The 23,653-nt window shown below is 48.0% G+C and overlaps 1 protein-coding gene across 1 annotated transcript in view; it reads right to left on the bottom strand.

The window, feature by feature from the left end:
• Positions 1 to 23,653, bottom strand: part of Ten-a (tenascin accessory) — a gene marked incomplete in the record, with an annotated part of 418,622 nt that overhangs the window by 88,650 nt on the left and 306,319 nt on the right. The window contains 7 exon segments of the mRNA XM_069310940.1: positions 1,615 to 1,871; positions 10,762 to 10,956; positions 17,604 to 17,733; positions 19,813 to 20,007; positions 20,790 to 20,987; positions 21,756 to 21,894; positions 22,231 to 22,396. Coding sequence (XP_069167041.1) covers positions 1,615 to 1,871; positions 10,762 to 10,956; positions 17,604 to 17,733; positions 19,813 to 20,007; positions 20,790 to 20,987; positions 21,756 to 21,894; positions 22,231 to 22,396 — 1,280 coding nt within the window.

Below are 23,653 nucleotides of genomic sequence, written 5' to 3'. Positions count from 1 at the left end.
CTCTGTCTACGGTGTGTTAAAAGGTTCCTCTTGTGTCACCCTCGTCCTGTCTTACCTTCTCTGGAAAAGACTATTTCATCTATTCTTCTCAGTATCTTGTACGTTATGATCATATCCCCTCAGGTCTGTTCTCCTAGGGGGAGGCTTATTTTGAGCTCTTATTGTGTCCTCATAACTCAGCTCTCTTGTCTCTGGTACGAGTCTTCTGGCACATTTCTAGGCCTTGAATATTTTCTTCTTGTGATTGGCAAGGGTAAGAGTCCACGGTGGAGTTGCATCTTCGAGGAATAGTCTGACGTTTGTTGTATATAGCGTTCTGAAGGATCTCTTGCTTAAGTTTCAAAGTAGTGTTCTTATGTTAATTTTGCATATGCAAACGCTGTTATATTTCTACTGTAGCCAGCTTATGACTGTTAGTGCTGGCGTTGTGTGTGTGTGTGTGTGTGTGTGTGTGTGTGTGTGTGTGTGTGTGTGTGTGTGTGTGTGTGTGTGTGTGTGTGTGTGTGTGTGTGTAAATATCGGCTTCCTCCGTATCCAAACTCCATCCGTCATACACCATCCCGAATTCTTGCTGATATTTGCGTTCCAGAAATACTTTCCAGTCTTCCCTCGCTTTAATAAAATGTATTGGCTTTTTTTATAGACACCCCTTCCCCCCCCCCCCAGCACCCCACCCCATCACTCCCTACCCCATCACCACCCATCCCACTATCCCTTCCACCGTCCTCCCCATCTCATAAACTCCCTCTTTGGATTAAGTATGAATATATCATTGTCCTTCAGCATCTCTCATCTCACCGCCCACCTCCCCAGCATCCCTCATCTCACCCCCTCCCTTTCCAGCATCCCTCATCTCACCACTCTCTTCCCAGCATCCCTCATCTCACCAACTCCCTTCCCAGCATCCCTCATCTCACCACTCTCTTCCCAGCATCCCTCATCTCACCCCTCTCTTCCCAGCATCCCTCATCTCACCCCCTCTCTTCCCAGCATCCCTCATCTCACTAACTCCCACAAGATCCAAAAATTCACGGCGCATGAGGCCTGCATCTCCTCCCTATCAGCCCGCCAGGCTCCTTCTCCCAATCCCAATGATTCCCTACCTCCTCCCTACCTTTCCCTAATCCCTCCTCCTCCTCCCCCCTCTCAATAACTATACAACAGAGGCCATTAGCCTTTTAGTACGTCATCAAAGGTCACAGTTAATTATATTAAGCACTCACTCGGGATATATACTCCTGCTCACAAAACAGAATGGACCCGAAACACACACAGTGTCATCTGAAATTCATGATATACGTCGTCCCTTCAGTATATTATTAGAAGTATACTGTTAGTATACTTTGGAATATATCACTGCGGGTATGTTACTGCGACCAATTTAGTGAAGTCCATGTTATTAAAGGTATATTAGAACGTGTATGTTTTTATCTATAATTTTGTTAAGAGTATTACATTTAAAACTATAAGAAACATCTTAAAATTTGTCCCCAAAAATGAAATTTCTACATATGGAAAGTTCTTTTTTTTCTTCTACCACTGACGTGACCACACATTTACAATGCTAACCAGCATATATACATTTTCTTATATATGTTCTTGAGAAAGAACAACAGATATCAACACAACGTCGCCCTTCTCAGAGCGACGCAAGAGACTAACCTTCCGCGCAGTCGGGGCCGGTCCAGAAGGTGTCGCAGACGCAGGCGGAGGTGTGGAGGTCGTAGTGGCCGTGGGAGGAGCAGTCCGGAAGACAGGTAAGACCTTGTGGTCCACAGTGGAGCAGTTGTTACCGGTCCACCCGGCTCGACACACGCACCGGCCCTCCACGCACCACCCGCGCCCTCCACACAACGGCTCCACACAATCCACTGTGGAGGAACAACGCTCGTCACATGACAGATACATTGAAGGAGGGAGAAAAAGAGTGATAGGTTACTCGTGCAGGAATATATATCGTCGCCGGCCAGCGTGAGGGAGACAGGCAGGTGTTGTCTCCCTCATGTTGGGAGGGGGGTGGGTGCTAGGCACCGTGAAGAGGTCTAGTAGCCCAGATATATGGTTGAAGGAGCACACAGTCATACACCTACACTACGTGTGTTCTGGTACCATGTGTGTACTGTCCTAGTTGCAATACCTTTAACTCTTTTTTGTAGGGGGGAAGAGGTAGAGCTTGAGCGCTCTGGTACTGCCTGGCTCTCAACTTTAAGTAGACTATAATGTACAGGTCTCTCAGGCTTTTTGCCTCTGCTATATCTACATTTGAGGCTGTGAATGGAGTCTTCCTCCACCACCTGAAGCTGTGTACGGAGTCTTCCTCCACCACCTGAAGCTGTGTACGGAGTCTTCCTCCACCACCTGAAGCTGTGTACGGAGTCTTCCTCCACCACCTGAAGCTGTGTACGGAGTCTTCCTCCACCACCTGAAGCTGTGTACGGAGTCTTCCTCCACCACCTGAAGCTGTGTACGGAGTCTTCCTCCACCACCTGAAGCTGTGTACGGAGTCTTCCTCCACCACCTGAAGCTGTGTACGGAGTCTTCCTCCACCACCTGAAGCTGTGTACGGAGTCTTCCTCTACCACCTGAAGCTGTGTACGGAGTCTTCCTCCACCACCTGAAGCTGTGTACGGAGTCTTCCTCCACCACCTGAAGCTGTGTACGGAGTCTTCCTCCACCACCTGAAGCTGTGTACGGAGTCTTCCTCCACCACCTGAAGCTGTGTACGGAGTCTTCCTCCACCACCTGAAGCTGTGTACGGAGTCTTCCTCCACCACCTGAAGCTGTGTACGGAGTCTTCCTCCACCACCTGAAGCTGTGTACTGAGTCTTCCTCCACCACCTGAAGCTGTGTTCGGAGTCTTCCTCCACCACCTGAAGCTGTGTACGGAGTCTTCCTCCACCACCTGAAGCTGTGTACTGAGTCTTCCTCCACCACCTGAAGCTGTGTACGGAGTCTTCCTCCACCACCTGAAGCTGTGTACGGAGTCTTCCTCCACCACCTGAAGCTGTGTACGGAGTCTTCCTCCACCACCTGAAGCTGTGTATGAAGTATTCCTCCACCACCTGAAGCTGTGTACGGAGTCTTCCTCCACCACCTGAAGCTGTGTATGAAGTATTCCTTGTATTTACTAAAGTGATACTGATTTTGTTTACCTAATGTATGTAAGGCTGTGCTCGGGTACAAGAAATAGCCTAAGCTACTCTATCCCTTTGAGATGTATTTCTTTCTTGTCTCAATAAACACACTTGAACTTGAACTCCACAGCCTCTCTCGGGTGTTCTTCTTTCCCCTGTGCACTTTTGGTCGTCAACGACATGACGGTATCTGCTACATCCAGTCCCTTGAGAATTTTGGAGGTGGGGATCATATCTCCCATGATTTCTTCTACCTTCAAGTGTCGTGAAGTTTAGCTCTCTGCGTTAATCCTCCTAACTCATCTCTCTCAGCTCTTGGATCTTTTCCAGCTTGGGTTTTTTTTGTGCTTGGTGAGATAAGAACTTCACGCTAATGCTGTTCTCAGTCTGAAAGCATGAGAGTTTCCCCTCCTGTTTGGCACTGGCTTTGGCTTGAAGACCACTCTTTGACCCGCAGGCATCCAGGTCATCTTGTAGGTTCTTGTCGTCTTCCAGAGTAGTGCGGGAAACACAGAGAGGAAAATCTGTTTCTTTGAAAGGCCACACTCAAAAGGCTCTCACTTAGGTTATGAGAGAGAGAAAGAGAGAGAAGTTAAGAGGCATTCGTTGGTAGAGTAGATCTCTCTCTCTCTCTCTCTCTCTCTCTCTCTCTCTCTCTCTCTCTCTCTCTCTCTCTCTCTCTCTCTCAGGTATTGGGGAGACGATGATAAAGATGTGTGCTGCGTGTCTGTCCTTTTATGGAGCCTCGATGTATCGGAAGTTTTTTTGTTTGTGAAGGGTGAGAGGAGTTGAGGGCCTCCGTGTTGCTTGTGCATGACGCACTCCCACACACACTCCCCACACACACTCCCACACACACTCACACACGCACTCGTTCACACTTATATACTCGCGCGCGCGCACACACACACACACACACACACAGACACACACACACACACACACACACACACACACACACACACACACACACACACACACACACACACACACTAGTACATACACGCACAAACACACGTGCACACAAACACACACTCTCAGTAACTTGGTGAATATCAGTCTTCAGAAGCAAGACCTGAAGGTGGGGGAAGAGCGGGAGGAAGAGCAGGAGAGAGAGGAAGGAGAAGAGCAAAAGAGAGAGAGGAGGGAAGGGAACTATCAGGAGACACCGCCAAGCCATTACGACTGTGTAGCACTTGGAAGGGATCAGGATAAGGCTTTGGGATGGGGGATTGGGGGAAGTAAGGCAGGAAGGAACATAAGAGGAGACTCCCTAATCCCTACATTGACTTTCCTACTTCCAGTTCAACATCACGCTTCAAGTATGTATCACATCTACAGTGCCCGCTGTGTCATGTGTCCTGTGTTCTACCTATGTCATGTATCCTGTGTCAGCCTCGGCCACTTCTGTATCCATTATATTCCTCGTTATGCCTAAGTCTTACAGACACAGAGGGTCTGTGGCTCATTGGTATCTATGTGTCCCATGTTGTGCTACCCTTCACCTTTTTTGTGGATATTTTCCCTCTTGTGTCTTCTTGGTCAATTCTCTTTAGAATCTTTAATGTCGTTATCATGTCTCTCCTGATCCTCCATATTCCTGTAGCGTGGTGAGATCCAATGCCCACAGCCTAGGTGTGTGTGTATATATATATATATATATATATATAATAGTATAATATTATTTTGATTGAGTGTATTTTGTGCTGATTTGAGTACTCTATTGTATGAAACGTATGCATGTATGAATGGCATCAATGTGTACTCATGTATGTAGATACGCCCGTATACATACATACACACACACACACACACACACACACACACACACACATATATACATATATATATATATATATATATATATATATATATATATATATATTATATATATACATGGCCTAGAAGTATTACCAACACCACCCTACTGACTTCTTTTACTGAATCACCATACATAGACTACTGTAGTATTAAAATACGTGTTATGGGTATGTAGATGCAAAATACAATATACAATTTTTATAATACAATACAAGTAACTATATCATAATACATGAACATAGTGCAGAAATACTGTTATACAAGCCGCATACGGCCAACAAGCTCACAAAATACTTATATAGACAAGACACAATAATACAGCTGAAATACACGCAAGAATACAACCCTATGGTGTGGAACACAACACCAACCTTCCACTCGAGATGAAAAATCCTTTCCTAAAATTAAGGTGCAAAAAATCGATTAATTAAAATTGAAATATATAAAACAAAATGAAAAAGCGGAAAATTATCAAGTTAATAATAACTTAAAAGTAATATAATCATCATTATTATTATTATTATCATTAATTATATAGGCATATTCCTGGTCCATGAACTAGGCCTACAAATTTATTCAAACGTAAGTATTTCGACGTCTTAGTGAGCGCGATTAGGCGTTCTTAAGACAAGGATCACAAACTTGGACGAAGAATCAGACAAAAATAGACAACAAATTCGTAAATTGATTTGTGAAGTATTCAAACATGTAGAGAACTATATATGTATTCAGCCAGTTGTGCTTGCGGGGGTTGAGCTCTGATCTTTCGACCCGCCTCTCAACTGTCAATCAACTGTTTCTACTACTAATTTTTTTCGTGTGTGTGTGTGTGTGTGTGTGTGTGTGTGTGTGTGTGTGTGTGTGTGTGTGTGTGTGTGTGTGTGTGTATGTGTGTGTGTGTGTGTGTGTGTGTGTGTGTGTGTGTGTGTGTGTGTGTGTGTGTGTTTCACTGGACCATTATACTGGTGTTAAAGGTGTTCATTCTGAGTGGTTCAGAGCACAGTGATCTGAGTGTGTAGTCTCAGCAGCCTGCCATCAGAACCTGCCACCACCACCACCACCACCAGTACTGGTCCAAACTAACCTGCTTCAGATACCACCCAACGCCTCGACTACCACTACCACAACTACTACCATCCACCAGCAAACATAATCATCTCCCACATAACCCCATCCACACAAACTACCACCATAAGCTCCCACCACACCTATATAACAAGTACTTGCAAGTTAACCACCATCAACACAACCACAAGACCAACAACAACCACACCATCATATAACCACCACAACCACCACAACCACCCCACCATATCACCCACAACCACCACAACCACAACTCCACACTGCTCACAGTTACCCACCACGACATATCTCACCAATGTTCTTTAATTACAACTCACCGAACCACAATTGCCTTCACTGCTGCGGAATTATCTGTGAGTGCCTGCCTCCTCCTCCTCCCTTCACGTGCCTGGCCCTCCACTCACGTGCCTGGCCCTCTCCTCACGTGCCTGGCCCTCTCCTCACGTGCCTGGCCCTCTCCCTCCCCCACTCACGTGTCATACGACAAACTCCCCCACACACACAGATCAGTCCTGGCATTCATCTCCACTACAGTGATGCTTCAACCACATTCCACATACATTTCTCTCGAACCTTTACGAAGATATTGTCACGGAGAAGAACAGGGTTCGTGACTGTAGTTAACCCAAACTATCGAAGGAGACTAACAGGGCCGTCTGCGATGGGTCTGGTCGGAGGCACTCCTTGTTCTCCGGCTCTTAGCAGTGCCACGGAGTCCTGTACACCCAGACCCATACACCCGCCAATACACCCACCTACCCACATTTAACACAGCCACATGTACACCCCCATCCCCCCACACAGACAAATACACTCAGAAGCCATTGATATACACTCACAAGTGTACTCATCCACTGACACACAAGCATATTACTCCAGCAACTCGTCCAGACAGACAGACAGACAGACAGACAGACAGACAGACAGACAGACAGACAGACAGACAGACACAGGAGCAGACAGCACATTAAGGCGAGAAATAAAACAAAACGAAGCTAGTCGTAAACCTTAAGGCAACTTCTGGCTCTCGGCCACACCCGGCTACCAGCCACACCAGGCTACCAGCCACACCCGGCTACCAGCCACACCCGGCTACCAGCCACACCCGGCTACCAGCCACACCCGGCTACCAGCCACACCCGGCTACCAGCCACACCCGGCTACCAGCCACACCCGGCTACCACCCACACCCGGCTACCAGCCACACCCCGCTAACAGCCACACCCCGCTACCAGCCACCTACATGAACATTACAGCTTCTCAAGCAACTCGCTTACATTTCACTCAAACGCTTCTTTACTTCAATGTTCTATGTTCTACTTCTATGTTCTAAGTTCTCCAAGTTCTATGTCAAGATGTGGCAGTCTTCACTTCACACCTTGGCCGATGTTTCTCAAGATATTGAGCATTCTGAGCCGAAAGGTTCAGCCTTCGGTGCCGTGATCCAAAACTCCTTAAGCGCCTACACATAAATATTCGCGTAAATCTCCAAGTTTAGGAGAGATGTAGCGGGGTTAGACTGACGTGTCAGCGAGTGTGTGAGTGTCAGGGAGTGTGTGAGTGTCAGCGAGTGTGTGTGAGTGTCAGCGAGTGTGAGTGTCGCTGGAGGAGGTGGCAGGGAGCTAGGTACACACAGAGAGGAAACTCAGCCCGGCTTGTTATTTCAGTCGGCTGCGTGTTGGGAGAGACACCGCGCTGATTACAACCTTCTTCGCATTTTTGACACCTACCTCTCCCACTCTCTCTCACTCTCACTCACTCACTCACTCACTCACTCACTCACTCACTCACTCTCACTCTCTCTCTCTCTCTCTCTCTCCCTCTCTCTCTCTCTCTCTCTCTCTCTCTCTCTCTCTCTCTCTCTCTGTACTAACCATGTAGCCTATATGGTCGTACTACAGCTCAGGGTCCCTGGCTTCACAGCTGGTGGGGGCAGGAGGCAAAGGACTCTCCAACACGTTTGAAGCTGAATTTGGATTTCACCTTCACTGCTTCCTCTTTAGTCTTCTTCCTCTTATTGACCATTCGCACACTGACCCCACACTGATCCGCACCTCCCAGGGGCCCGCACGGCCCAGGGACCCCACGGCCCAGGGACCCCCACGGCCCAGGGACCCCCACGGCCCACGGGACCCCACGGCCCAGGGACCCCCACGTCCCAGGGACCCCCACGTCCCTGGGGCCCACAATGCATGCAGCGGGCGTGTGACAACACCTGGCAGCTGGCACCAACCTGCTGCAACAGCTAGAGAACTCCGCCGGTAGCACTGCACCTCTTGACAAATTTGTATGTCGTTACCATGTCTCCTCTTGATCTCGTGAAGTCCTGTTTGCACAGACTCCAAACCTTCTATCCTTCTCATGATTCGTATTTCTTAAATATATAATCTACTCTATTGACAAGGACTACAAGTGTCCTCAACATCTTCTTAAGGGCAACGTCTCCAGCGTGTAATGTTTGTCGGTATTTAATTCAGTCATTTATTGATTCATTCTCCCCTTGATCTCTGTCTTGGATAAACTAAGTCATTCTAATTGCGTTGTTCAACGTTGTTACATTAGAACCCGTTCGTGTAATTTCTCGCGCCATCTGGGAGATTATTGACATGTGTTTCAGGAATGTGCAGGGGTCAGAACTGATCCCTGAAGGGGGGGGGGGGCACTAGTGACAGCTGGGGGTCAATACTGATCCCTGTGGGTGACCCCACTAGTGACTTCATCCATGTCAACGCGTTTCCTCCTACCGCAGGTGACGTCTCGACGTCCATGTCAACTCTGTATCTCATATTTTTCAATTTACAAATGATCTTTGATGAGGAACTTTGAGGAAAAGGTTTGTTAAAGTCCAAATAAGAGCAGTTCGCCCATCCACTTATTTCAAAACTAATTTTAAGTCTGAAACAAACTTCAATAGATCCGAAATGCTGAATTTGGACAATCTTAAATAAAGTTATATTTTATTAAGTTTATTCTTTAGATGTATAATCTATTTTTCTATAATGGCTGTTTCCTTCGTCTTGTCAGCTACATTGTGGGGGTATACGACAGCTCTCTCACACTCGTGGCTCCAGACTGATATCAGAGTGGACACCACAGGTCCTCCGCTCATTTCTTCACTATCCAGGGTGATATCTTGTCTGGTTTTATGGTGGTGATTCGTAAATATGTATAAAAAAGCAGTTTATCCTGGAGCATACCTGGGGAGGGTTTCGTGAGTTCTTCTACTAACCAAGTCGAGTTGTTCTACTCGACTTGTGACAACTTGGTCCAACAGGCTGTTGCTTGGAGCAGCCCGCAGGCCCACATATCCACTGCCGCCTGGTTGGTCCGGCACTTCTTGTAAGAAACTTTCTATTAATTTATCACTTCTGTTAGTTTCTAAATTTATTTCTTTATAGATTCCAATTCCTTTGATAGTTAAGGAACTAAATGTAGTGTATTAAAAATGTTTTTCCAGTAAATAGACATTCATATTTAATAACACATTTTATCCTCCGACTCTTACCTCCTAGAATTTAAATTTATCTGTATTTAATATTTTACATTTAAATTTGATCTTTATGAATTTACACGGCAGACTGATTGAGTTATTTTTCCATACCTTGAGCTTTACCTAATTTAGCATACTCATTAACAGCTTGTTCGGATGCCTAATGGAACTGTGACGTCGGTCAGTTTCGGTAATGACTCCAAGTTTTGTATTACGCCTCCAATAGTGCCCAACCGCTCTTGTTCAACCAGGTGCTCGGGGTGACCGCGTGCCTCAGTTCGAAGACCTAGTCTCCAGCCACCACAAGGGTGCTTCTCCCTTGCTCTAAGTGTGATCTTCCCGTCCTCGCAACACAGTAACACACACACACAACACTCCCGCAACACACTCAATACACAGCCATCTGCTGGAATAGAAAACCGCTCAATGTCCCCCTCCCTCCCATCCCATCCCATCCCCCCAGACGCCTTTTATCTCTAGTCTTTCAAGAATCATCTGTGCAGATTTTTCTCGACATCCGAGTGATTTATTTTCCATTTCCTAGGGTTACGCACTTTGAGTGGCCAGTATTTGCCTTTGAACAATCCTCTTACAAACAAAATATATATATATATATATATATATATATATATATATATATATATATATATATATATATATATATATATATATATATATATACATACATATATATATATATATATATATATATATATATATATATATATATATATATATATATATATATATATGCTTCGTGTTAGGTCGCCTGGGTGTATCCGTGCGTCTATGTACTAACCTAGGTGTACCTTTTAGAGTGCACCTAGTAGAGTTTCGGCTGTTGGACCCAGTCTCTAAAGCTTCCGTCGACTGCTGTACAGGTTTCATAGCCTTTTACTGCGGCGTCTCACATCTACATTCGAAGCTCAGCATGTGGAGTCTACCTCCACCACTTTCGTGTTTTAATAATAATGTACCAATAAAATAAATAAAACAATTGTTCTTGGAGACGCCGAAAATGTGTTAAATCTTACACCCTGAAATCCAAATTTATATAAACACACACACACACAAACACAGACACACAGACACACACACACACACACGCACACACACACACACACACACACACGCACACACACACACACACACACACACACACACACACACACACACACACACACACACACACACACACACACCAAGAAGAAAAAGCGTGAAAGAACTCACCAGTCTGGCAGTGGTCGCCTTTCCAGCCGGGCTGACAGACGCAGGAGCCCTCGACGCAGGCTCCGTGACCGTGACAATCCGGCACCACGCAGTCGGTATCGGGGATGTCGCACTCACGTCCCTTCCAGCCGACCTCACAGTGGCACAGGCCGCCCCCGTACGTCCCGTGGTTACTGCACAGCACCGGACACACGCCTGTGCGGGGGGAGAGGTGCACAGTCAGTCAGTTGGCGGGTTTTTCACTCAAGGAGGAGGAGGAGGAGGCTGGCTTGGTGGATGCCAGGGGTAACAGTGTGTAGTGAGGAGGTCAGGTGTGGCTTGTATGGGAGAGGAGGTCAGGTGTGGCTTGTATGGGAGAGGAGGTCAGGTGTGGCTTGTATGGGAGAGGAGAAGTCAGGTGTAGGTCAGGAAACATGTAAGGTGGCCTGGATCAGGGTAACCTTGACCCCCCCAATATAGACACCCACGGGCATAAGTTATTGTATTACAATACGAAAAGTACGAGGGGAGGGCCAGCTATCGTAGGAACGTATATTAAAGCTATTACACCCCAGCAACCCCACCACCAACCACCCAACCACCACCAACCACCACCCCACCACCACCAACCACCCCACCACCAACCACCAACCACCAACAAACACACTAAACCAATCAGGATGCCTCGCCAGCACGACCGGTGCAAGAAAGAGTGGAGAAGGGAGGCTACGGGAAGCTAGGAGGGCTAGGGGGAGGGGGGGAGGCCGCGAGAAGCTAGGAGGGCTAGAGGGCGGGGGAGGCCGCGAGAAGCTAGGAGGGCTAGGGGGCGGGGGAGGCCGTGAGAAGCACGGAGGGCTAGGGGGAGGCCGCGAGAAGCTAGGAGGGCTAGGAGGAGTCGGAGGCCGCGAGAAGCTAGGAGGGCTAGGGCGCGGGGGAGAGGCCGCGAGAAGCTAGGGGGAGGGGGAGGGGGAGGCCGCGAGAAGCTAGGAGGGCTAGGGGGAGGGAGAGAGGCCGCGAGAAGCTAGGAGGGCTAGGGGGAGGGGGGGAGGCCGCGAGAAGCTAGGAGGGCTAGGGGGGGGCGGGAAAGACATTAGAGTGCGCGGGGTAATTGTCGAGAGTGGAGGCGCCAGCAGGAGACGTGTCGCTGCCGCCACGCTGGGGCTCACCGGTAATGTCCGGCCGCCGCTCGCCCCCACGTTCACACACACACAAAATCTGCCGCTGTTTTGATGTAATGCTGAGAGGTCGGGAGAAGGGGTGGGGTGGGGGGACGGGGGGGTGTTGGATGGTAGGTAAACATGCATCTGTGTGTGTGTGTGTGTATGTGTGTACTCACCTATATGTGCTTGCAGGATCGAGCATTGACTCTTGGATCCCGCCTGTGTGTGTGTGTGTGTGTGTGTGTGTGTGTGTGTGTGTGTGTGTGTGTGTGTGTGTGTGTGTGTGTGTGTGTTTCGCTCCTACCCTGAAAATGGTTAAGTTTCTCACAGAGGTCATCTACATTCTCCATTACCGGGCGTGTCCTGCTGACCTCTGTATAATACCCACATCGGTCGTGACTGGTCTAATACGGCTCAATATATATACATACACCATTTTACATTACAATGTAAATTTCCCTTTCTCGTAGAAGGCTAGTGGATAGTCGTCGTCGTGGTGCTGGCATGACCGTGTTTGTATACTGACGCTGGACATCTGGAAGCAGTGTGCGACACCATCACCTTCACGTCAGTCAGTCAGTGTACTATTCACTTTGCCCTACGTAGTTCCTGATCCCTGTAAAGGTCCCTTTCTGAAAATCCAAGTTGTATTTGTGTTTCTCCATTTTCCTTGCTCTCTCTCTCTCTCTCTCTCTCTCTTCAACTCCATTATCATGTCGTAAAACATGAAGCAGCGGTTACTGGCTCTTGTGATTCCTGCCATGACTGCTTCCCTCTGAATAATAGATCAAGCAAAGATCTATTGGAGCCTCAATAGATCTATCGGCTAGCTATCGGAGTGGCGCCTCACGCCGCGGTCGAGGGCCTCCAAACGTTACACTTGAAGGTTCCAGTTCGCTAGGTTCCTAAGTCTCGTCCTCCATTCGGAGTCCAGGTTATCTGGTTCATAACTTAATGGCACCAAGTATCGGGAGTTCATCTCTAAAGTTGCTTGTTCAACTTGGGAGATGAACTACTTGAGAGGGAGGCGAGGAGGGGAAGAAAGGGAAGTTGGTTTTGACAGTTCATTTTCCTGATAATTTTCTGGCCCTGTGTTACTGAAACCCGGGGCGTATCAGGCGTAGACTTTTAGTACAGGCCTTATTCACTCTTGTATTACTGCAATAACCGGGCCGATCCGCGGCAAAGGTGGAGCAAGCTCCTAGCACTTCGCCATGTCTATCCTCAAAATGCATCCGGAGTCTGCCAGTGCAGACCGCTTATCACATGCCTCTGTATGACTAACCATCCTGTGTGGTGGGGATTTTTTAGCATCACCTAGTTAGCTTTTTTGACACACTGTACTCCACTTCATATAGTCTAGGGTAGCTGCACTAATGCAGATGTACCTCATGTATTAATAAAAAAAAAAAAAAAAGTCCCCACCCCTGGCCAGCTACCACTGGTTCCACCACCAGTGGTAACACCACTGCACAAGACAAATTTAAGCCAAACCAGAAAAATCATCCGTTCTTTACACAGCTCAAACGTTTCACTTAAGGACAAGTATCCTTTTACTCTCAGCTTCGATTTTCAGTCATATGGTGATGGTGGTTGTGGTGATGGTTGTGGTGGAGGTAATGATTGTGGTGGTGATGGTTGTGTTGGTGGTGATGGTTGTGGTGATGATTATGGTTGTGGTCTTAGTAGTTGTGGTATTTGTGGTTGTGGTGGTGGTGGTGGACGTGGAGGTGTTGGACGTGGTTGTGGTGGTGGTGGTGCACGTGATGGTGGTGGTGATGGTGGCGGCAGTGGTGGTTGTGGTGGCGATGGTGGTGGCAGTGGTGGTTGTGGTGGTGGTGGTTGTGGTGGTGATGGTGATGGTGGTGGTGATGGTGGTGGTGGTGGCGGCAGTGGTGGCGATGGTGGTGGCAGTGGTGGTTGTGGTGGTGGTGGTTGTGGTGATGATGGTGGTGGTTGTGGTGGCCGCCACGAGGCAGCAGGAAAGCGTTACCAAGCCGGCCAGTCCACGCCTGCAAATATAAATAATAAAGGATCATCTCCTTCACCTTACTGCATTTTTCTCCCCTTTTGGCGAGTGTTGACGGAGGAGGAGGAGGACGAGGAGGAGGAGGACGAGGAGGAGGACGAGGAGGACGAGGACGAGGACGAGAACGAGGACGAGGAGGAGGACGAGGACGAGGAGGAAGACGAGGACGAGAACGAGGACGAGGAGGAGGACGAGAACGAGGACGAGGAGGAGGACGAGGAGGAGGAGGAGGACGAGGACGAGGAGGAGGACGAGGACGAGAACGAGGACGAGGACGAGGAGGAGAACGAGGACGAGAACGAGGACGAGAACGAGGAGGAGGACGAGGACGAGGAGGAGGACGAGGACGAGAACGAGGACGAGAACGAGGACGAGGAGGACGAGGACGAGGAGGAGGACGAGGACGAGGACGAGGAGGAGGACAATGAGGAGGAGAAACAGGAGGAGCAAGGTATGTATTGGAGTGTAAGAGAAAGAGGATGACCACAACAATTCTCTCATGGTACTGAACATATAAATGACAGGAAGGCAGTGCCGGGAGCTGTAGCTCGACCCAGTAAGCACATCATTCACAAAGGCAGTATACATTCCGAGGGAATTCTAGGAAGCCCCTATTACGTCCCCCTCCCCCCTTCCCCATTCCCCCATCCCAATCCCTTCCCTCTCCCTCCGACAGAACAGACATACTAGTCACGGCAGTCCCCGTGGCGCAGTGGTAAAACACCCGCCAGGTGCTTCGTGAGCTCTTTGGCCTGGGTTCGTATCCTAGATGCGAGGATTTCCTGGACGCCTCTGTTCACCCAGCAGTGAATGGGTATCTGGTTGCTAAACGATTTGGCGGGTCCAATTCCAGGGGGAAAATTAGGATTTAAGAAGCTGTCCGAAACGCTATGCGTGCTGGTGGCTTTATGAGACCGTAACAACTCTTGTATATATAAATAAATAAATACACAGCAATAAAAAACATCGTCCGAAGCCAGAGCCGCGACCATCGAGACGCAGCCACGTCTTACCCATAGGACTCACATCACAGACTTGTACTGTTCGATCATCTTGTCGAGTCCTCATTTCCAGGCATAGAGACCATGCCCACCACCACCACCTACACCAGGGACCAGACCCACCACCACCACCTACACCAGGGACCAGACCCACCACCACCACCTACACCAGGGACCAGACCCACCACCACCACCACCACTAGTGACCAGGGCTGACCATCACCACAATAGCCACCATCACCACAACTTTCACCACCACCACCACCACCAAAGTCACCCTCACACACCACACCGCTCACCACCTACACCACACCAGGTGGGGCGCGCGGGTAACCCGCCCCTGAAAACTTGGTCTACCGTATACGCTAATTTGCAGCTTTATGTGTTGTCAGCTTTATGCAGCTTTATGTGTCGTCAGCTTTATGTAGCTTTATGTGTCGTCAGCTTTATCCAGCTTTATGTGTCGTCAGCTTTATGTCGTCAGCTTTATGTAGCTTTATGTGTCGTCAGCTTTATCCAGCTTTATGTGTCGTCAGCTTCATGCAGCTTTATGTGTCATCAGCTTTATGTGTCGTCAGCTTTATGTAGCTTTATGTGTCGTCAGCTTTATGTAGCTTTATGTGTCGTCAGCTTTATCCAGCTTTATGTGTCGTCAGCTTTATCCAGCTTTATGTGTCGTCAGCTTTATGTGTCGTCAGCTTTATCCAGCTTTATGTGTCGTCAGCTTTATGCAGCTTTATGTGTCGTCAGCTTTATGTCGTCAGCTTTATGTAGCTTTATGTGTCGTCAGCTTTATGCAGCTTTATGTGTCGTCAGCTTTATGCAGCTTTATGTGTCGTCAGCTTTATGCAGCTTTGTGTCGTCAGCTTTATGTGTCGTCAGCTTTATGCAGCTTTATGTGTCGTCAGCTTTATGCAGCTTTATGTGTCGTCAGCTTTATGCAGCTTTATGTGTCGTCAGCTTTATGCAGCTTTATGTGTCGTCAGCTTCATGCAGCTTTATGTGTCATCAGCTTTATGTGTCGTCAGCTTTATGTAGCTTTATGTGTCGTCAGCTTTATGCAGCTTTATGTGTCGTCAGCTTTATGTAGCTTTATGTGTCGTCAGCTTTATCCAGCTTTATGTGTCGTCAGCTTTATCCAGCTTTATGTGTCGTCAGCTTTATCCAGCTTTATGTGTCGTCAGCTTTATCCAGCTTTATGTGTCGTCAGCTTTATGCAGCTTTATGTGTCGTCAGCTTCATGCAGCTTTATGTGTCATCAGCTTTATGTGTCGTCAGCTGCGCTTTCCCGCCCGAGAATTGTGTAACAAAGCTAATAACGTTAACGGAATTGGTGATTAGCTTGATAGTAGAGCGTAACAAACTTGTCACAACTTGATTATCCTCATCACCAAACTGGTTATCCTCATCACCAAGCTGGTTATCCTCATCACCAAGCTGGTTATCCTCATCACCAAGCTGGTTATCCTCATCACCAAGCTGGTTAACCTCATCACCAAGCTGGTTATCCTCATCACCAAGCTGGTTATCCTCATCACAACTTGGTTATCCTCATCACCAAGCTGGTTATCCTCATCACCAAGCTGGTTATCCTCATCACCAAGCTGGTTATCCTCATCACCAAGCTGGTTATCCTCATCACCAAGCTGGTTATCCTCATCACCAAGCTGGTTATCCTCATCACAACTTGATTATTCTCATCACCAAGCTGGTTATCCTCATCACCAAACTGGTTATCCTCATCACCAAGCTGGTTATCCTCATCACCAAGCTGGTTATCCTCATCACCACCAAGCTGGTACATGATATCAACAACTCAACGATTTCCGGGAACAAAAAAAAAAAAAAAATAAAAAAATAAAAGGCCACATTTAAATGTATATTCTCGCGAGCCTAAAAACAGCTGACCTCCGTGAATAACTATATATATATTTTTTGGCTTCAAAAGCAACCCTCCTCGCATTATAATATATTTCAACTTCCTTTTAAATATTTGGGAAGTAAGCATGGGGAAAAATAATACAAGGCACACTATTATTAAAAGGTCCAGTACAAGGCTCCACTACTATTAAAAGGTCCAGTACAACACACACTACTATTAAGGGTCCAGTACAACACACACTACTATTAAAAGGTCCAGTACAAGGCTCCACTATTATTAAAAGGTCCAGTACAACACACACTACTATTAAAAGGTTCAGTACAACACACACTACTATTAAAAGGTCCAGTACAACACACACTACTATTAAAAGGTCCAGTACAACACACACTACTATTAAAAGGTCCAGTACAAGGTTCCACTACTATTAAAAGGTCCAGTACAACACACTACTATTAAGGGCCCAGTACAACACTACTATTAAAAGGTCCAGTACAACACACACTACTATTAAAAGGTCCAGTACAAGGCTCCACTATTATTAAAAGGTCCAGTACAAGGCTCCACTATTATTAAAAGGTCCAGTACAAGGCTCCACTATTATTAAAAGGTCCAGAACAAGGCTCCACTATTATTAAAAGGTCCAGTACAGCACACATTACTACCATTAAAAGGTCCAGTACAACACACTACTACCATTAAAAGAAGGTCCAGTACAACACACACTACAACCATTAAAGGTCCAGTACAATCCGGAGTGAAGGGGAGGCATCAGGAGAGGCAATACTCACTCTTGGAGCAGTCGTCACCTACCCAGCCCTGGACGCACTCACACCGGCCCAGGGCGCACGCTCCGTGACTACTGCAGTCGTTGGGACACGCAGACTGCATGTCTGGCTCCTCCGCTAGGTGCAGCTCTACCTGTGGTGGGCGGGGGGAGAGAGAGAGAGACGGAGATCAGATACCCAGGTGGCTGTGGTATGGTGGTAGTGGGTGTGGTAGTGGGTGTGGTAGTATGTGTGGTGGTGGCAGTCCTAGATTGCATCAATATTGCTGTGTTTGTAATTCCCTCGAACCACAACCATTTTTACACAGCTTAAACTTGCATAAACAATGTAGTACGTTCAGTAGGAGGAATTTACAAAACAGAAAACATTACCTCCAAACGAACAATTAATCCCTAGCTTAGCGCACAATCACCGAGAGCGAATGTTAACACCCGCACCAATCAGCCGTAACAACAATTAAATCAGAAAAATGGCTTAACTACATGACCAAGTACTTGAAGAGGCGGTTCAGGTCATCGTAGCCTCCGACGGCCCGCCACCTGGGCGGTCAAAGGCAGGACTGAGCTCAGCCGCCAACTGACCTTCCCACATCGATCTCTCGTACAGTCGAAGTCGAAGAGAAAACGGGGAACCGGTAAACATGTCACTGCTCAATCCCATTCCATTCTATTCTAACCTAACCTAGCTTACCCCTACCCTAGATTTGCCTCTTCGAGCCTTACCTAGCGTAGCGTAGCCTTACGGCACTCAAGAGATGCAGTCTGCTTACCTGCTTGTCTTCCCCCCTTTTAATATTTATTCTCGACCTCTCCCCCTACTCTTGTTTATTTGTGTATGTTAGTCAACCCGTCCGCCTAATAGAACGTCGCATTTTGACGTATACTCTACCTATGGGGGGAAAATTGGTGCACTAGAAAATGGCAGTGGCTCGCGAAATTGGCATACTGTCCCGTTTTCTGTTTTGGGTCCTCTGGTAAGTTTGGATAAGGGCACGTTAGTACGACATTTTCTTGAGGTTGGGAAACCTTTGGAGGACGGGCTGCGTTATCACTCACTCACTCACTCACTCACTCACTCACTCACTCACACACTCTCTCTCTCTCTCTCTCTCTCTCTCTCTCTCTCTCTCTCTCTCTCTCTCTCTCTCTCTCTCTCTCTCTCTCTCTCTCTCTCTCTCTTTCACACACATACACCTCACCCAACCACTAGGAATGAACGGTAGAGCGACGGTCTCGCTCTACTCGCTTCATGCAGGTCGGTGTTCAATCCCCGACCTTCCAAGTGGTTTCTTCCCCCTCCCCTCGTCCCCATCCCAAATCCTTATCCTGACCCCTTCCCAGTGCTATATAGTCATAGCGGCTTGGCGCTTCCCCCCCTCCTTATAGTTCCCTTCCCTTCACACACTCTCTCTACCAGTGGGTTAACAAGTAGATATATTATCGCCCCGTATACATCTACTCGCTCTACTGGGCCTGATACGAGGCCGTCAACATGCGACACTTAATTTAGATAAACTGTATACACACACAACTAATTGGTTATGAAGTAATCAGGGCCGTTTTGGGAGCGCGTATCCGTCATCCTGGCCTCAGCGGTGTGATGTATCTCTCAAGAATAACTCGATTTCATTTGCAATTTGCAACTTGAGATTGGCACAGGTGTCAATATTTGTCAGTAATTTCTACCATTAATTTGCTACGCACTATACTGAGCGTGTCTGTGTATACCTGGCCTGACTGGCGCCCAGCTACGCTGCTTATTTGCATGAAACTATATTTGGTCCTAGCCAGTTGTCTACACCTGCTCCCTTAGTTCCTGTCAAATATATAGTCCAGTGACTCGCCTGTGAGTCTCCTCCGACAGGTGGGGGTGAGACACTACTCACGTCCCCGGCCCCGCCCGGGTCTCATCAACGCGCCGACGAGTCAATTAATATAAACGAATTCGGCGAAGGTTTTTTTGCACCACACTTCCCTTGATGTATCCATCTCCCTCCCGGCCCTCGTGCCCAACCTCACAAGAATTCTTGATTGGTACCTCAAACAGACGCACTGTACCGACGGTCTCATGGTACCATCGAGGGTCGCATGGTACCATCGACGGCCCCATGGTAGCATCGACGGTCCCGTGGTACCATCGACGGCCCCATGGTACCATCGACGGCCCCATGGTACCATCAACGCACATAGACGCCCCAACCTCGGAGACGTACCTGCTTCCAGTCGATTCCATCGTTGTAGATGGCCAGGTACCAGGTGCCCGTGTCAAGGTACTCCACCAGGCTGACGTTGACGCCGTGCTCGTGGACAAACCTCCTGACGCGGCTGACGGAAGGCAGGGCTAGTGGCTCCTCCAGCACCGCTGGCTCCTCCTCCTCCCCCAGCGGCGCCTCCAGTCTCGTCGACTCCTGTGGAAAGAAGGGCAGGATAAGTCGTGGTTTCCAAGAGGAAGAGTAGGCTTCAAGTGAGGGAGAAATGGTTAGGGGGCCAAGAAGGAGGAAGGAAGGGGCCAAGGAGGGAGGGAAGAGCCGAGAAGGAGGGACGTAGAGGCCAAGAAGGAGGGAGGGTGCTCACAAGACCCCCCCCTCCTCCCTCCTCCCCGTAAGCTGCAAGAACACGCCTCACCTCCTCATAGACGTATTAACAAAGTTTTGGTGTTAAACTTAATTTAAGTTGCGGGCGAGCCGGAAGCTCCAGGTAACATTCCCCAATAGTTTCCTCCTCAATTAATTCCCGCGCCTCGGAGGCCATTATTTCCCTGAGACCCAAGGGAATTATTTCCCCAGGGAGGCAAGGGAACCCTACAGTGTGCAGGCCGGACCCTACAGTGTGCAGGCCGGACCCTACAGTGTGCAGGCCGGACCCTACAGTGTGCAGACCGGACCCTACAGTGTGCAGGCCGGACCCTACAGTGTGCAGGCCGGACCCTACAGTGTGCAGGCCGGACCCTACAGTGTGCAGGCCGGACCCTACAGTGTGCAGGCCGGACCCTACAGTGTGCAGGCCAGACCCTACAGTGTGCAGGCCGGATCCTATACTGTGTAGAACATTCTATCATTCGCAAATCAATTAACACACCACAGTCAGTCATGGATCTAACTTAAGCGACTCACATATCTGACCAGATACACGTGTCACTGACACCAGACCTGACTACATCTGTTCTCTCGCTCAGCCCCTCTCTCTTTACCTCCGTCCCGGTGTCCGTCTCAAGCAGGTGGTCGAGGTCGTCCTTGAGAGCGTGGTCGAGTTGCAGGTCGTCCTTGAAGTTGTGGTGGAGGTCGAGGTGGTTGCCGTGGAGGAAAGGGTACTCCTGGATCCCGTCGAGGAGCGCCTCAGGTGCCAGGGTCGTCGCCTCGCTCAACGACTTGGTCTGTGGAACAGATAGCTATAGAGAGTTGAGGACCAATCCTAGCGAGAGAGAGAGAGAGAGAGAGAGAGAGAGAGAGACAGTTCTCTCTCTCTCTCTCTCTCTCTCTCTCTCTCTCTCTCTGGGGGGGGGGGGTAATCCATCTCTCTCCCCGTATGGTTATGACAGCTGAGTGGATGCGTCCAGGCATGGATTAGTGTGTCCGTCAGGATAACACAGTGAGGTGAGTTATTGCCATCAGCCAGGCACGGATTAAGGGGAACATTTGAACATGAACATTTTGTTCGGTTGCGTTTATTCATGGGCAGTTATCCGCTGTGAGTATACAGGTAGGTTTATATGAATGTGTGTGTGTGTGTGTGTGTGTGTGTGTGTGTGTGTGTGTGTGTGTGAGACAGGGAGGCGGCAGTCACCTAGTACAAGATAATTAGGGAGTTTTTATATTATATTTCCCTTAATTATTTTCAGATTAATCTATATTCCATTTCAAAGATGTTTTATGTTTTAGGAAAGTTTACACACTCACACATGATGTTTAGCTTAACCTCTTTTGTTACTGACACTCTACTTGTAGTTAGTTAATAGACCTTATATGTATAAATGTATACATCTTGAGTCAAGGTATTCATACAGAACAATACTGACAATCATTAATACATTAACTATAGTACTCCAAACCTGTAGACCCCCAGAATGATAGTATAGGCCTATAAAAACACTTAATAAGTGACGCTACGGTCCTCTGGCCCCCGGGTGGTGCTTGACCGGGCTCAATACCCAACTTACCCATGTGGCTTGGCGCTTGGCCCGCCCTGGCCGACCGCTCTTGATGAACTCGACAAAGTCGTACTGAGTGATGCTCGGGGCCACGTTCCTCCTGCCGAAGATGGCCAGGTGCGCCGTCCTCGGCACCGTCACGTTGAACCTGTAGGGGAAAGCATCGTCAGTTAGGCCAGGCTGTGAGGGATTATGAGGGATTGTGAGGCCAGGCTGTGAGGGATTGTGAGGCCAGGCTGTGAGGGATTGTGAGGTAAAAAATTTACCATGTCTACACTTACACCTAAACAATAAAAGGCACAATAATGTCACAATTACAGAATAAGAATCAGCATAGTGCGTGTTGTAGGAGTCTAACACCCTCTACTTCTACCTATTCCCCCCCTCCCTTCTCTCACCTGCCTACCTTCCCTACCTCACTCGTCATCCTACCTACCCCACCTCACATCCCTGCCAATCTATCCCCCCCCCACCTCACACTTACCTCATAAACGTGGGCTGCTTCACTTCGAACTGGGCGTTCCAGTAGCCTCTGGGAGCGATCTTGTTGACGTATCGTCTATTGAGGTCCCGAAGGCGCGTGAGTTCGGTGCTGCCGGCGTCGGGCTTGGCCGGCCGGGCCAGCGTCGTCGTCAGCGGGGGTGAGAACGCTGGGGGAGAACACACAGGGGGGGTGAGTCAGGTCAGTGGGGGAGAACACACAGGGGGTGAGTCAGGTCAGTGGGGGAGAACACACAGGGGGGTGAGTGTGGTTGGCTGAACTCTGTGGTCCAGAGAGTGTAAGAACAAGTAACCACACACACACACTCGCACGCACTCACAACTGTAACGCGTTAATTGACAGTTGAAAGGCCAAAGGCCAAAGAGCTCAACCCCCGCAAGCACAACTAGGTGAGTACAACCTGGGTGAGAACACACACAAACACACCCACACACGGGAGCCTGTGGCTGAGTGGACAGCGCTCTAGACTCGTGGACCTAGGGACCGAGGTTCGATCTCCGCAGCCGGCGGAAACAAATGGGCAGTTTTTTTCATCCTGATGCACCTGTTCACCTAGCAGTAATTAGGTACCTGGGAGTTAGACAGCTGTTACGGGCTGCTTCCTGGGTGTGTGTGTGCTTAAAATAAAATAAAAAATGATTGCCTGTCGAGAGGCGGGCCGAAAGAGCAGAGCTTAACCCCCCTCAAGCACAACTAGGTGAATACAACCAGGTGAATACAGTTTGGCAATAGCAAATATAATAATAATAATAATAATAATAATAATAATAATAATATAATAATGAAACAATCAGTAGGAGCCGTGAGAAGGATTCGAACCCGCACACCGGGTACTCCCAAGCACACGCCCAACATCACTCCACCACGACATGGTCAAAACTAATGATTTTCTCATTGATACACCAAGTTAATGTGATTTCATTGTGCAAATATCACTAATAATAATAATAATTTCACCTGGACTCTGGGAGACTCGAACCATGGACCCCATGTGTGTGAGGCCGAGGCTCTACCGACCGAGCTATTGACTAAAATACTAATATAATACTAATAACGATAATAATAATAATAATAATAATAATAATAAAGATAAGTGTGGCTGGAGTGAAGACGTTTTCCAATCAATCTAAAAATGTGTAGACTATTTTTAATAATTGAAGTGTTAATATACATTAGTAAAACCCTGGTAGTAAAAAACAACTGTACCAGTAAAAAACAACTGAATACGGACCACAAACTGTAGAAACAACGAATAATAAGTACTGATAATAACACCGTATTAAATAAAAATAAAATATCCCCATAATAAAGACCCAAAAAGGAAGTAACACAAATTAAAAAAAAATACTTGACCCAAATTCCAGTGTCGCCAAGGAATAATATTTGGGAAATATAAGACATCATT

The sequence above is a fragment of the Procambarus clarkii genome, chromosome 68 (genome assembly GCF_040958095.1).
Source record: "Procambarus clarkii isolate CNS0578487 chromosome 68, FALCON_Pclarkii_2.0, whole genome shotgun sequence".
Taxonomy (NCBI): domain Eukaryota; kingdom Metazoa; phylum Arthropoda; class Malacostraca; order Decapoda; family Cambaridae; genus Procambarus; species Procambarus clarkii.
The sequence above is the reverse complement of the archived record's forward strand: the minus strand, read 5'-3'. Positions and strand labels throughout refer to the sequence as shown.